At 49.5% G+C, this 14,631-nt stretch overlaps 1 protein-coding gene across 1 annotated transcript in view; it reads left to right on the forward strand.

The window, feature by feature from the left end:
- Positions 1-3,014: 3,014 nt before the first annotated feature.
- The window catches only part of ESRRB (estrogen related receptor beta), a 176,178-nt gene continuing 164,561 nt past the window's right edge, over positions 3,015-14,631 (forward strand). Inside the window, exons 1-2 of the mRNA XM_044774083.2 lie at positions 3,015-3,172; positions 3,424-3,575. Of these exons, the coding sequence (XP_044630018.1) occupies positions 3,574-3,575 (2 nt within the window). The 5' untranslated portion in view covers positions 3,015-3,172; positions 3,424-3,573. The remainder of the gene's footprint in view (positions 3,173-3,423; positions 3,576-14,631) is intronic.

The raw sequence follows: 14,631 nt of genomic DNA on the forward strand, positions 1-14,631 counted from the left end.
GGTGACTGTACCTTCAGGGGCCCTTGTCAACAGTGTAAAGTCACCTTGATGTGCCAGGACTAATGACGCTGGAGCAAGCCAAACGGAGCCTGGTGGCACTGAGGCGGAGCAGGAGCCAGCGCCCCAAAGGCCCAGAGCGGGGCTGTCAAGGCCTCCCGTCCCTCTGCCCGGGTCTTTTCCCTGGTGACTCTCACTCAGCTCATCTCATGCTGAGTGCAACACCTCCTGAACTTGCAGGTGCCTCCTCTGTAAAAGGAGATGTTACGGGTTGAATTGTGTCCCCCGCCCCAAATGATGTTGAAGTCCTCACCCCCAGTACCTGTGAATATGACCTTATTTGGAAATGGGGTCTTTGTAGATGATCACCTTAAGAAGAGGTCATTAGGGTGGGCCCTAATCCAATAAGCTGTGTCCTTATAAAAAGAGGAAGTTTGCACACAAAGACACACTCACAGGGAGAACGCCATGTGAAGACGAAGGCAGAGAGGGGGTGATGCTTCTACGAGCCAAGGAATGCCAGTTTCCTAGCAAACCACTCAAAGCTGGGAGAGGGCCCTGGAACAGATTCTCCCTCAGTCCCTCAGACAGAACCAGCCCTGCCAACATCCTGATCTTGGATGTCCAGCTTCCAGAACTGTGAGGCGGTGAATTTCTGTTGTTTTAAGCCCCCCAGTTTTTGGTTCTCTGTTATGGCGGCCCTAACGGACTAATCCAGGGGAATAATAGTCCTCCCCATGGGCTTGCAGTGAGGATGTAACAAGGAGGCTGATGATGCTACGTGGGGCCTTTATTAAGGACTCTCCATGTGCTGGGCTCTGTTCTAAGCATCCCTTTGCCTTGAGTCACTTTGTCCTCCTGACAATCTTAGGAGGTAGACCCTTAGAATTTCCACATTGTAGGTGGGGAGCTGAAGCACTGAGAAGTTAAGGGATTTCACTAGTTTCCCAATAGTAAGTGGAAGATGCTAGATTCCAACCCAGGGAGTCTCGGTCCAGAGTCTGTGCTTTAACTGCTAGGGGTGTGTGTCTGTGTGTGCCTCTGCTCCATGAGGCCCAGGGGGCCTGGCCCTGGAAGCTCCTGAAAGCAAAGGCCTGTGGTCTCCCATGATGATGACCGGCCTTTCAAGGGAGCCCTGGAGGATCAGATGGGTACCCGCTGGTTGTCAGCTGGCCCCTACATTCCCCTAAGGCCACTTACAGGGAGCAGACACCAAGGCTTAATTCAGTTGGGAGAGTTGAGACTGAGACTGTGGACCGATCCAGAGACCGGCCTGAAGGTAAAAAGCCCAAACCAAGGTCCCACTAGGCTTTCTAAGGAGGATGCTCTCTGGGAAGAGTGGGTTGTTTCAACCCATGCACTGAGCACTTAGGACAGACAAGACCTGTGCTAGTGGCCTGGGGATGCTCTAGAAGAGGCTGCGGCCACACCACGGAGATAAAGGCTCCTGCATGGTTTCTGCCGGAAATCCAGGAGGGATCAGCAAGAATCCCGATGTGCACAGCTGGAGAATTTGAGGAGAATGCAAATAATGAAGGGAAGTCCATGGTTTGCATCGGAAGAGAAAGGTTTTCCCCTAAAAAGGAGTCTGGAGGTGAATGTGTGCTAAACCCCAGTCATCAGTACGGAAATCTCTTGAGAGGCCTGCCTCTCGGCAGGGTTATCTGCCTTTTGAGCAACCAGACTTACCAAGAACTCCATGTATGGCCAGGCCTGATTAAGGGGAAGTGCTGGGTGGCCACACTGGCCTGGGACCCAGAGCACATCGGCTCTCAGAGGAAATTCTGGGTAAATGATGGGTCAGTCAGACTGTATCTGCCTAAAGTCCCACTCCCACTTCTCTGCCTCCCTAGGGCCCTCTCATAAGACAGACATTTCTGGAGAGAGTGTTTTAGTCCAGAGGGGTGACTCCACTGGTAGGTATCTTAGGAATCACTCATTCATTCATTCAGTCAGTCAGTCACTCGATCCATACGTTCAGGAAAGTCTTCCTGAGTGTCAGGCATCATGGCAGCATGTGGGGACGCCATGGTGAATAAGACAAACACATGGTCTTTCCCCACTTGGAGCTCGTATTCCAAGGGCAGCCTACTCGTGGAAACGTTTGAGGTCCTACATATTAAATAGGCTTTGACCTCAACAGGCTGGGTACCGCCCCATCCTCATAGTTTATGTTAACCTGAAGAGTAAAGGATTAGATCTAACGCGAAGAGGAAATTCAACTTCATTTTAAAAAATTGGGGCTCAGGAAGTTTCAAGGATTATAAAGTACCTATGCCTTACCACACCAGCAAAGGGCTGGTCCCATGACCCCTCCAGAGGGGGAACCTCACCTGAAATTTGCCTAAATCAGCGTGCAAAGTAACCAGGTCATGAAGGCAGATGACCCTTGTGTGATCTAAGCCGGTGGGTCTCCACACGGCAGCATGGGAGTCCCCGGGGCGATCAGGAGCTCACCTGGTTCATTGTTAGGCAGCCCATACTGCTGTCATTTCTCCCTGAGGCTCCCATCTTCTGGAAACTTTGCCCCAGCTGTCAGAGGTGGGCTGGCCTGCCTCAGAGAGGCTGCCCCAACTTTGCAGAACTTTTTTTCCTTAGAGACCCTTCAGGATCCCAAAGAATGGGGCTCATTTCCCCAGGCAGAAACTTTTTCAGACAATTTGGTCTCTGAGGAAATCTTTCTGGAAAAAGCAGAGACACCAACACCCCCAAGGCCTTTTGACCTTGGGCACTTCTTCTATCAGGGCCGTTATCCCCTGGCCTTTAAAAGCCTGTCACATGTTGGGACTGGGCCCACTGGGCCCTGCCTCACCAGGCACGGGGGACTCCTGACTCTGTCCTACCCCTCACCTGCACATCCTCCTTCACCCCCAGGAGCCTCTGCGTGTCCCCCCAGAAGCCTGCCTGTTCCCTGAGCTAGGAAAGCTCTGTCTGCTCCCTCCCTTCCCCCTGACCTGGCAGGAGGAATGGAAACTTTCGTGGAAAGCACTTGCACTGACGAAAGCTCCCAAGTCAGGACTTCGACTTGGGCCCTGACAGGGCCACAGGCTCGGGATCCGGGGCCTCTGCTTCCCCGGGTCAGGACCTCCTGCCCCAGCTCCGCCCCTCGCTCTCTCTGCGACCATCATTCGTCGGCTCTCCCGTGACCCCAAGTGACTGCTCCACCACGAGAGAAGTAACTATCTTTCACGCTTTCCCCCCTTTTTTTGGTCTCCCCCCGACTTCCTCCTCCTTTTTATTATATGTTTTTCTTTGCCCCCTTCCACAGCACATCGGTGGCTGCGTAGTCTGCATGCGGCCCTGTGAAGTCGAAAGTCTAGAGCTTTTTGCCGTTTTGTTTAAGACCTGGTTATGGTTGTGGGATTTTTTTTTTTTTTTTTGTCAGCTGCCTGTTATATCAATCACGGAGTCGGGATCTATTTATAGGTTGGGAGTACTGTGTCCTTAGTCACAAAGAGACACAGACAGGGGACTGTCAGCTGGTGCCGGAGGAGCTGAGCCACGAGTCATCAGCACTGGAAACACCTGAGGGGTAGACCATCCCACGCCAGCCCCGTCCTCTCCCCGGCCCTGAGCATGTGAGTAACGCAACTTCGCCCTTCCCTCCGCCCCAGACTCTACCCGGTTCCTTCCTGTCCTTTTTCCTACACACCCCCCTTCTCTCTTTCCCTCTCCCTCTTTTTTAATGGATAAAAATATCTCCTCGTGCCTGCTCTTTCATCTTGGTTTTCGGAACAGTAAAGCATCCCTGTGTGACCGAGAGGAAAATGTTGCCTTCCGCAGACTGTCATGGGAAGGTCAGAGGCACCGGGATGGCTGGGTGGGACGGTTACACAAACTCATTTGGAATCCGTAGGTTCCCTTTGATTTTTATTTGTTTTCCCTGCGAAAAAGTGAGTAAATCAAAAGGGCAAGGGAAAGTTTACACGCGGCTCAGCGGGGTGGTTATGGCTCCCAGCGTGAAAACTTTTATTTGCTGGCAGCTCCAGTATTGGGTGAGCCGGGAAGGTTACAGAGGGAAGACCCAGTTCGCCCAGGACAGGCGATGATGGAGGGCCCCCGGCAGATTTGGGTTCAACCTGGGAGCTTCCAGGTTCCGGGGGAGTCATGACAGTCCCAACAACCAGCTTATCTATAGCGCTGCAAAGGAAAATGACTTTTTCCCTCCACGGAGCGAGTTTGCTTTGAGGAATCCAGAGGAGAGTGATGATTTGTCTTGCCTTACAGGCTTCTGTTGGCTCGCTCCTGTGGTGTATTTTCTTCATCCTGAAAGGGGAACTTGGGTGGGGGCTGGGGACGGAGAGTCTCTGAAGGGACGAGCCAGGTGTGGAGGCTGTCCGTGCCTGCTCTGCATCCTCCCCCGAGGAAGACACTTAGTATCACTGTTCTCGTCAAAACTATGCTTGTTCCAGACAGTCGGGGGCAAGCTCGCGGGCACATTGGTGGCTCCCAGAGATGGCAGTCCCCAGACCTTGTCCCGTGGTCCACACGGCCAACACCCCACAGGCTTCCTGTGGAAGATTTGGGACTCTAGTTTCTGGATAATGCGTAGTATTAACTAAAAATCCTTCACGTGGGGAGATGTGCTATACATTATTTACAAAGGAATAGGAACCCTAAGTTTTGGGAAAAATGTAATGAGCCTTAATGTATATTATATACAACGTTTAAAATGTATCTCATTCTTTCTACGAGTCTGATAACACTTGGGTTTCTATTTACTAAGACAGTGGTTGCCATATGCTGTATTGCCAGGGACTACTTCTTGATTTGTTTGGAAAATCAATATCCTAACAAAGAAATCATCTCTCCAACAGTTTAAGAGCATTAAACAAAACAGGTGAATCTGGATTATTTTTGATTAAAAACAAAGTAGCTTTAACAACACATCTAACTTGGTGAAAGTTAAATAATATGGACACACACACATAGAGAGAGGGAATTTGATCTCATTTTTATTTTGACCTTTATGAGCCTCTAACATTGCTTCTCCTGATTCTTTATTTTCAACTGTAATTTATTTAAGGTTATTTATATCTTTAATCCACTCATTTATTATCTTGGAGGGGAGCATGGAGATCAGGAAGGAATAAGAAATTAGAAGGCAAACTTCACAAATTCACGTAGTAAGACCACATTCATTGGTGGAAAAATTCAGACTAAGGAGTTTGGTGTAAAATGGGGGGAAATGTCACTATTTAAAACCTAATATGGAAAATAAAGCCCAAGAAACCAAGAAAAAAATTAAATAGAAGTTGTACATGTTAAGTATGCAGCATTATCATTTTTTCTATTCTAAGGACTCTATTTGGATAAACATATCCTGCTACGGTTTTCCACAATAATGCTGAAGTGAGATGCCTTGGGTTATTGTTAATTAAAGCTTGGGCAAACCCAGTGATTGAGACATTGCATTCAGAAATCACAGCCGTCAGCTGTGTGCAAAACTGAACTTCTTGCCCAAGACTTTCAGATTTCAACTGCTTTTTAGAGAAAGCGTGACTGTCTTTAACCTTTTAATCCAAGACCAAACCATTCCCTCCACTCCTCAGCATGCATGCTGGAGCCTGCTGGCCCACGATTGAGTGCGGTGGGAGACAGCCCCACATTTCTGAGCTGGTCCTGTGTTCTCATTAGCGGCAACGGTTGAGAGAGAAGAATATTTGTTAGAACATTTAGGCAGGAACTGTTCCTTTCCTTGGCTACCTGTTGATGCCTCTGGGTGGGATGGGGGCTTGTTTGGCAGGGCGATGATGGAGGGCCTGGCTTTCACCCTCAAGTTCAGGTTGTGGTTTTTCCCCTTTGGGCTTACTTATAGAGATGCACTTGGGGAAAACTTCAATGCATTTGCATAAGGCAGCCTCTGATTACTTAGTTTCTGCTTCAGTAACGATTAATTTTATGTGGACTGAGCTACCGTCAAACTCATTTTTTTTCCAAACTGATTTCTTACATGCAATTGGTCACGGGACTGTCTGTGACTTCACGTCTGCAAAACCTAACCCATTCCATCCTTGTCGTGGTTTTATTTCTCTGAATGTAAATGCGCACTCTCCTGCGTGCACGCGCAGTTGTTTTATGTGCCCCCCCTCCCTGGAGCACGTGGAAGCCCAGCCCAGGCCTCCTCCCAAACTGGGGACAGTGGGGCCAATGAGCAGGTGCTTTGGAATCCGGCAGCCTCAGGTGCAGGACCATCAATCTTGAGGAAGAAGGAATCGCAAATACCTGGAAAGCAGCCCCCTCATTCAAACAGTTTTACATAGCCGAGGTCTCTCCAGATACCCCGTAAATAAAAAATGGCAGCTGGCAGGATTTTTAAACCAAGGACCACGCTCAGCTCTTCCTCCCCATCACTTCATTCTACAGTGTATCTGTCCATCTTTTTCTTATCTCTATTTTTACATTTCATTATCCTCCCGCGCTCTCTCTCCCTCCTCCCTTCCCTCCCCCTTCTCGCCTTCCCTGAAAAACACATTTCTATCTGGCACAGAAAATAAACTCAGATTGTGGGTAGTTATGTTAATCTAATTCAATCCTCAGCGGGTTAAGAGTGGAATTCTAATAGTGGAGCTGTTGAGGGCTTTTTTGTTAATGGCTTGGGGATTACATTGAGTTAAAGGCTCATTTCCTAATCAAACAGAGAGGGAGAGAGTGACTCCGAATATTTATGAGTCTCCCAGTGAGAGTTTAAACATTCAACTCCAAAAGTAGGGTTTCTGCAGGAGGAAAGAGTTAAAACCCCTCAGGGCTGCTGGGGAAAAAAATTAAACCAGTTAAGCCATCAGCATTTTCTGGCTGCTGTACAACTTCGGCAAAGTGGAAGGTGGGGAGAGAGAGGGGAATCATTTCACAAAGCGAAAATGGAAACTGTGGCAGAAGCTCTGAAGCCAGAGTCAGCTGATGTGTTTGCAAAAAAGTCCCCGGGAGCAGACAGGCCTCCTCTGTTCACCAAGGGCCTGGAGGGGCTACGTGCGTTCAACTCCCCGGATCAATTCTCCTCCTCCAGGCCAGAGGTGAGGACGTGGAGACAGGAGTATGGCTCAATTTACTGGCGGCTGGAGAGTTCCCCCTGCTGCCTGGTGGAGCTAGAGGAGAGGACTCCCCCCTCTTCGGTCCTGCCTCTGAAGTGCTGGGGGCCGGCTTCCCCTGCTAGAGCACTGTCACGGCTCACAAGTCCCTTTCTCCCCCTTTGCTCTGTCGGGTCCCCTGCCACACTCTGCTTGTGAGGACCTCAAAGCCCAGCTGGTTCATTGTGCCCAGGAGAAAGCAAGTCCAGAAGTCCCTGCTCTCCAGCCAGAGAAAGGGAGGAGGAACTTGGCCAAGGTCAGGCAAGGTCAAGGCAAAGCTGAGGTCAGGAGTCTAAGTCCTCCACAGGCGTTCTGGCCGCGCTCTCCCCTCATTCTCTGGGGTGCAGTAGAGGAGAGGGGAAAGTCGGAGCCATATGGGTGCCAAAACGTGCCCCAGCTCTCCCGGAGTGCGGTTTCCTTCTCCAGGTTGGAAAAGAAGGAAGCCCTGATACAGGAGGATTCGGAATGCTCTGTGGACACTTCTCCTTTTCTTTGCCACCAACCAAGTGAGCAGTTTCTAGTCCCTTCACATGGGCCTTTCCCCTGCTGCGTGAGGTCAGCAAAGGCTCCAGACAGCCGACTTTCTGTCTCTGGGGACCTCTGGCTCTCTGTTTGCCCCCTACCTGGGCACTGTTCTTTCTCTTAGTACTTCTTGCTCGGTGGCCCACGAGTCCTCTTGCAGTTGCCCTTCCCGTGTCGAGGTGGCATTTATAACACGTCTGCATCAGCTTTTCTGTGAAGCCTTCCTTACAGGGTTGGCATCTCCTTCCATTAACTGCATTCATCCTCTGTGGTGTAATTGTTTCTATGGGTTCCCCACACTGGACCAGGAACTCCATGAGAGCAGGGACTACCTTTCATTCCCCTCCGTAAGCCCAGCTCGTCGTCGATCCTTCCTGCCCTCTTGCTGTAACAAGTGCGTCGTGTGGACGGCTCAGAGCTGTGGTTAAGAGCATGTCCTGTGAGTCAGACAGCCAGGGTTCGAACTCTCCTGGCACCAACTTTCCTCAGCTGTGACATTTGAGCGACTTAACTCCTTAAGGTCTCAATTTTCCCATCTGCTAACCAGGGATAATTATAGAACCTACCTCAGAGGGTTTTTGGGAAGAGGAAATGCATGTTAGTATTAGCCCTTTGCCCAGGGTGTTAGCACTTTTATTTACTCGGTGTGGAGCAGTGACTTCTGCACACATCATGTTGCACCACTAAAGACAGGCTCCTACGCCTCCCACTGAGGAGCTATGTCTCAGTCAGCTCAGGCTGTTAAGACAGCGCAGCTTAAACAGAAATTTATTTTCTCACAGATCTGGAGGCTGGAAGTCCGTGGTCAGGTTCCAGTGAGGACTCTCTTCTTGGTGTGCAGAAGGTCACCTTCCCGTTGTGTTTTCACATGAAGGAGAGAGCAAGAGCTCTGTTCTAGCCTCCTCTTATAAGGATGCTAATCCCATCATGGGAGCTCCACCCTGGAGAGCTCATCTAACCCTAGTCATCTCCCAAAGCCCCACCTCCTAATACCATCGCATTGGAGATTAGGCACCAACAGTGTCCTGAATGTTGGCAGCAGAGTCCTGCATCAGCCAAACTTCCAGCTTCATCCTCCAATGGGCTCTTCCATTTGGAAATCAGAGATCGAGATTGAGAAACCCCTCCACCAGAGAACTAGGGGCTTTTAAACCACTGTGAGGAAGCGGAGGATGCGAGCCAGACTTTGGACAGTGTCCCTAAGTCAGGGGAAGAAGGCTGCACTTCCTGCTCTCTAGAAACAGAGTTTTGTCAGCTCTCTTGGCCCTGCCTCACAGTTCCATGAGCAGTTTTGTTCTTAGGGTCTCTGGGTCACCCCTGCACCCCTCTCCACCCTACACTCTCAGAGGGCGCTTTGGGCTCTACCCACAGAGCTGCCAGGCCAGTCCCAGCTGTGAAGCCAACCAGGTTGTGTTTTCAGGGCAGCAGGTGCCCGCTCTGTCCTCTCTCTCAACATGTTACTTGACAAGTGAATCCAAGAGCCGAGCGTTCCTGAGGAGGTGTCCTCTCGTGGATGCCCCCAGTCCCGGTGTCCTTGACACCCCTTACGTGTGTCTGTCTAGGGTCTCCATGCTGCAAGGCAGTGAGCCCTCCTTCTTTGCTTTCCCCACTCATCAGCCACTCACGTCCTGATTGAAGCAGGGGATGGGAACGTGACTCACAGTGCCCCCCACACTCCCACAGTGCCCCATGTTTGGCTCACTCCCTCCTCTGTGCTCCCCTCCTAGAGTTGGAGGTGCCCCTACCAAACACTTGAATTGTCACTGCCTCCCTTTTTGCCTCCTTCTTATTCATCTTTGAACTTCCCAGTGCCTAGTGCCAGCCCTGGCACATAAAATGTGTTCAATAAATGCACTCAAAGTGAGCTGCATGGACTCTCCTCTCTCAAGAGGGCACCTCCAATCCCTTAATCACAGTGGGGAGTGATTTGAAATTGTGAATGTCCAGCGGCCTTAACTACATCAGCTCATGGTCCTCGCCGTGGCCTTTCTCCCCTCTCTGTCCTTCCTGCTTTCACATTCTTCTGTCCAGGAAAAAACAAAAGTGTGTCTTTTATTTAGATGTGCACAAACTTTCACAGGAATTTTATTCTGCTCAGTAAAGAAGCTTTGTCTAAGTTGATGTCAAGTTTAATTCCTAAACTGGCGTCTCTGCCGTCACTCCCCCTCATTTGTCACGCCCTTGCCTCTCCCCTTTCTGGGCTGAATCTGGCTTGCTTCACACTCTGCAGGGCCCTCGTTCTCCTCCTGCCTTAACCATGTGGGTCCCGGGGGATGCTCATAAGAGGGAGACCTTCCTTCTGAAGTGTTCCAGAGTGTCTGCTTCCATTAGCACAGACAAGGCTTTTGAAAGGTGCAAGGTTGGAACATCGTCTTAGGTACTGGCTTCTTTCCAGAACAGTATTTCTGCTCTCTTTTGGGAGACGGGATAAAAACTCAGGCTGCTGAGGGTTAAATGGTAGCAGTGAAAAGTCGAGGCATCTCTTGGGGACTGTTGGCTGGCTAAGACAATTGATGAACTTGGCTTAGTGATCTTTCCAGCAATATTCAGGAGTGAAATTATTGCTGATTAGGCTGTGTGTGTGTGTGTGTGTGTTAGGGTTCATGCAGTGAGGAGGGCAGGATAAGATCTGAGAAAGAAATGTCCTGGGTTGTTAGCTCCTAAGCCTCAGGAAGAGCCCTGTCACTCTCTATGGTTGTATCGGAACTTCGTGTGTGTACAAGTCCGCTGGGGAGGGGCAGGCCGAGGGGTGCACAGGGCCTCCCTGAACACTTTCTTTGCAGCTCCTTGAGAATCTAGAATTATTTCAAAGTAAAAAGTTAAAAAACAAAGTCAACTAGAGGGAGGCCAGATGTTGAGGGCTGCTTCCCTGGGCTGCTCTGGTGGACAGAGGGGCAGCCGGTGTCATGGGAGGAGGCAGGGGCCAGGTAGGTCCACCCCCCAATCAGTGCTAATTAAGGTGCTCACGCTCGCAAGGCCTTAGTTTCCTGATCGTAAAATGAGGGATAGGCCAAGGTCTCTTAAGCTCTCCGGCTCCAGAAGCTGACGTTTTAGAACTATTGTTCATGATGGACCTGATACACTGTGCTCCGAACATGCCCAATCGCCACGGGTCAGCCAGCCTGCGTCCCGTTACTCCAAGGCCTTGGGCCCCGGCTTCACGCCTTTGCCATCCTCCATAGTCCTATCATCTATCATTGTCCTCCGTTTGTTCTCGCCTCCCCTGTCTATAAGCACATCTGGGCGGTGAGTGGAAAACTGGTCAGACCTACTGTTCAAAAACAAATCTGTAAGCTCTGCATTTTAAGTTTTGCTTTTAATTTTTGAGACCGTTGTTCCACACCTCTGTGGTCCTAACACTCTACGCCTCACAATGCTCTGCCCCGAAGTTGCATCGAGGCCTCTACACGTCTGCGAAGCCCCGCACCCGGGCGCCTGCTCCTCAGGGTTTGCTCAAGGCCCTTCGGCAGCCTCTGAAGAGAGGCACATAGTTGGGATTTGGGATGAGAGTTGCCAAATAGGGCGACCTCAGCCAGTCCTTAACCTCTCTGTACTCTCGTGTCTTCGCCCAGCAAAGGGGGCTGAAACGTGCTCTCACCATCTTGCAAGATTGGCATGAAGCTAAAATAGGAACCACTGGATGAACATTCCTTTAAAGATGGAAATCGCAACAGTTTTAGACTGGCTTATTCACCTGCATGCTGATCTCCATGAAGCAGCTTGGGTGGTGACTAAGCAGGCTTTAGAGCCACCATACTGGACCCATGTCCGCCTTGTACTTGCTGTGACCTTGTGCGAGTTCCCCAGCCTCTCCACTCCACACTTGGTTTCCTCATCTGTATAATGGGCATGATGAGAGCACCTCCCTCGCAGAGTTGTGAAAATTGAAGGATATCAACTTACAGGCCCTTGAGCACTGCCTGCTAGATAATAAACTCTCAAAGCCATTGCTGTTGATGATGATGATGTCATTTTGGCTGCTGCAATCATTTTCTAGGGCCCTGTGCCAAAAAGGCCAAGAGGGAGGAAAGCTTCAAAGTCCCTACGTTCTTCCCAAAGTCCCCCTGGACAGCTTACAATATAGCATGAGGTGCTACTCCAGAGGTGGTTTACAGACATGCCCTGGTCCTCCACGATTCCCTGCCTTTCCATGTCCCATGACAAGGGAGCATCCTCCCAGGGCCTGTCTGGAGTTTGGGGTGATCTGGCCAAGCTTTCACCTCTCATAAATCTGCTCTCCATAGTCTGGCATAGATGGCTGCTGAAGTCCAGAAGTCCACGTGAAGGTTCCACATGGTTTCAGTGGGTTGTCTCGGGTTCCATCAGTGTCGTGGAGTCACTGGAATGTGTTTTCTGCATAGGGTCGATTCCTCCTCCTTGTACAACGTAACTAAGTGAGAGGATTGCTTGTTTTCCACATACTTGATGGCACATCTTTAGGGAGTACTTAGCAAGGAAAGAAGAATGGGACTAGGTAAGAGCAATTTTTGATGCCTCCAAGGGGGCCCAATCTGTATATTTCGAGGGACTTACAGACCCGACGTCATACTCTTAGGGGAAAATTCCAAATCCACACTTGTGACCGGCCTGTGTGTTTGTGTGCACGTGTGCACGTTAAGGGTATTGTGGTCAGCCATCCATGACTCTCTTCTTTCCCTGTCTCGAGCCGAGAGTAATCTTGAAGGAACATGTAATTACTATTTACTCTGGGGCACTCAATCGAGAACACGCTCGTGTAATGACTCTTGAGTTAATCCTGCCTTCAGATGCCCATCTGCTGTTGCTCCTTTGGAAACCAGTGGGAACCAAGCACCGCTGTTAGCGCAGGGGCAAGATCATGAGATGGAAGTCAGTCCCTGCAGTGCAGGCTTTACTGTTGGGCAACAGGAATATGGAGGTGGCATGTCTTGGGCTTCACCCAGATCTCTGCCCTTAGTGACAGGAGCTTCTAAGCAGAGCCAACTCAATCTATTGAGCAGTCTTGGTGGATCTGGACAGACAGCAACATTGATAAGGGAAGGCGTTCAGGAAAATTCTAGAGAGAGGATCTAAGACATGCAGAAGTTGCCATATATCGCCTAGGGATCAGACATAGACATGCATGGGAATGAGAAACACCAGCTCCAGGAGAGGAGGGGTGCGTGCTTATTCGAGTGTGCTCGATACCCATCTGCCAAGTGCACATGTTTGCTTTGGCTTCCTCAGGCTCCTCCCTTGCTTTCTTTCCCCATTTATCTGTGGGGATGAATTTGCCCAATCATTGAAGGTGGGGAATGGGGGCAGAGGGGAGACAAGTGAATGCATTATAATGAAACCTGTGGAATCAATTTGCTAAAAATATCAGAAATGCTATCTTGGAATATGACACTCTGCTGATGTAGTGGGACACTATTGTGGAGACTAGCAAACTGCTTACGGAAATAAAACCGATTTTTATAGCAGTATATTGAGCAACTGTTTCGGTTGGATTCCTGAAGCCCCCAATTCTAGTCCTAGCTCTGCCACTGCCTGAGGACTTTGGTGGAGCCACTTCATTCCTCTCTGCCTCTGTTTCTTTACCTGTAAAAGGATTTGATGGACTAGATGACCTCCCGGTGCTCTCTGGGTCCAGCCCTGAATTTCCCCTTTGCCCCCCCAGGCAGTGATCACCTTGTATCACAATTGTTTGCGTAGTGGCTCCCTCTCCAGAATTAAGGCTCTGTGGGCAGGGACTGGTGGCCCCATTACCCAGCAGAGTCACTGGACAAGACAGACACTCAACATGCCTGGGGATGTACTAACAAAAGAAATGGCATAAATGAATGCCAACCCCTCCAACTCGGTACCAGCTTGGCTGTTTCCAGAAACACTGCAGGCCTGGCTGCTTTGTTAATGGCTTGAGTTTCCACCCTCTGTGTCCTCCCTCGCTGGTCGGGGTGGTCATTTGTGCCTTCATCGTGTGAACTGGAAAAATTTTTTACCAATAAGATGTAGATTGAGCTGCCTAAAACCAACCCTCTGAAAACAACTTTTCGGAATGATGTTATTTACCAACTGCCTACTTCTCTATATGACCATTCTACCATCTGTTTCTGTTCTTTTTTCCCCTCTCTCCATCATACTCTATTAATTTAAAAATATTACATCTGAAGACTTGCTAAATAAAGAGACCTCAGAGCACAAAGTATCCCTTATCCATTTTCTGGGTCCCTCTGTGCTTCCTTGTCAAGATTTTTTCTTATTTCTTACTAAATGGCCTTGATTTGATCATTAATAGCTGTGTGACAATTCTTTTTACTGTGTCTTAACTTATTTCTAAAATATCCTCCCATAAGCCCTTAACTCTACTCCTATTGATCCCTTGTGCCCCTTCCCACTTCTGTCTTTGCCGTTTTATGAATCTTATAAAGTGGTCCCTTTGTACGCTGGACCCTTGATCTCGGGCCTTTCCTCGTCCTCCACCAAAATCTCCCAGAAGAATGGCTCTTACAGTTGGACTTTCACAGTGCAGGTGGTCTTGGGTCTCTGTCATTTCCATACTGAGCCTGAGGACATGCTTTGTTCTCCATCCCCTAAAACTTCCTATTTTCTTTAACCAGCAGTTTCCCCATTGCAGATGAACCACATTACGAAGTGAAAGCCGTAAAAATTCTTCAGTGTCTCTCTTTTGTGCCATAGTGTGAAGGATTCCACTTTTTCCCCCCGACAATCATTTCGCCGCATGTCCACTGTACCATCACCTGGAGCTTGGTCAGGACTTGTCCTCGAGATGGTTCTTTACTGTTTCTTACATTGCGGTTGAGCGCTTGGCTGGTTGACTTGGTGATGTGTCCCCTCTCTGCAACCGCTCTTCTGAGTGTGGGAGAAGGAGAGAGATGTATGTGGAGGGCCTGTTATGTGCTGGGAGCTTCACATAGTTTATCTTCATTGATCCTTGTAAGGACTGAAAGCTGCAAGTATTATGATTCTTCCCATTTTACAGAAGAGGGAGCAGACGCACTGAGGTTAAGGATCTTGCTTAAGGTCGCCCCTGTAGTAAGTAGCATGGTCTGACATCACCTTCCAC

Source organism: Equus asinus, chromosome 7 (assembly GCF_041296235.1).
Source record: "Equus asinus isolate D_3611 breed Donkey chromosome 7, EquAss-T2T_v2, whole genome shotgun sequence".
Lineage (NCBI taxonomy): Eukaryota > Metazoa > Chordata > Mammalia > Perissodactyla > Equidae > Equus > Equus asinus.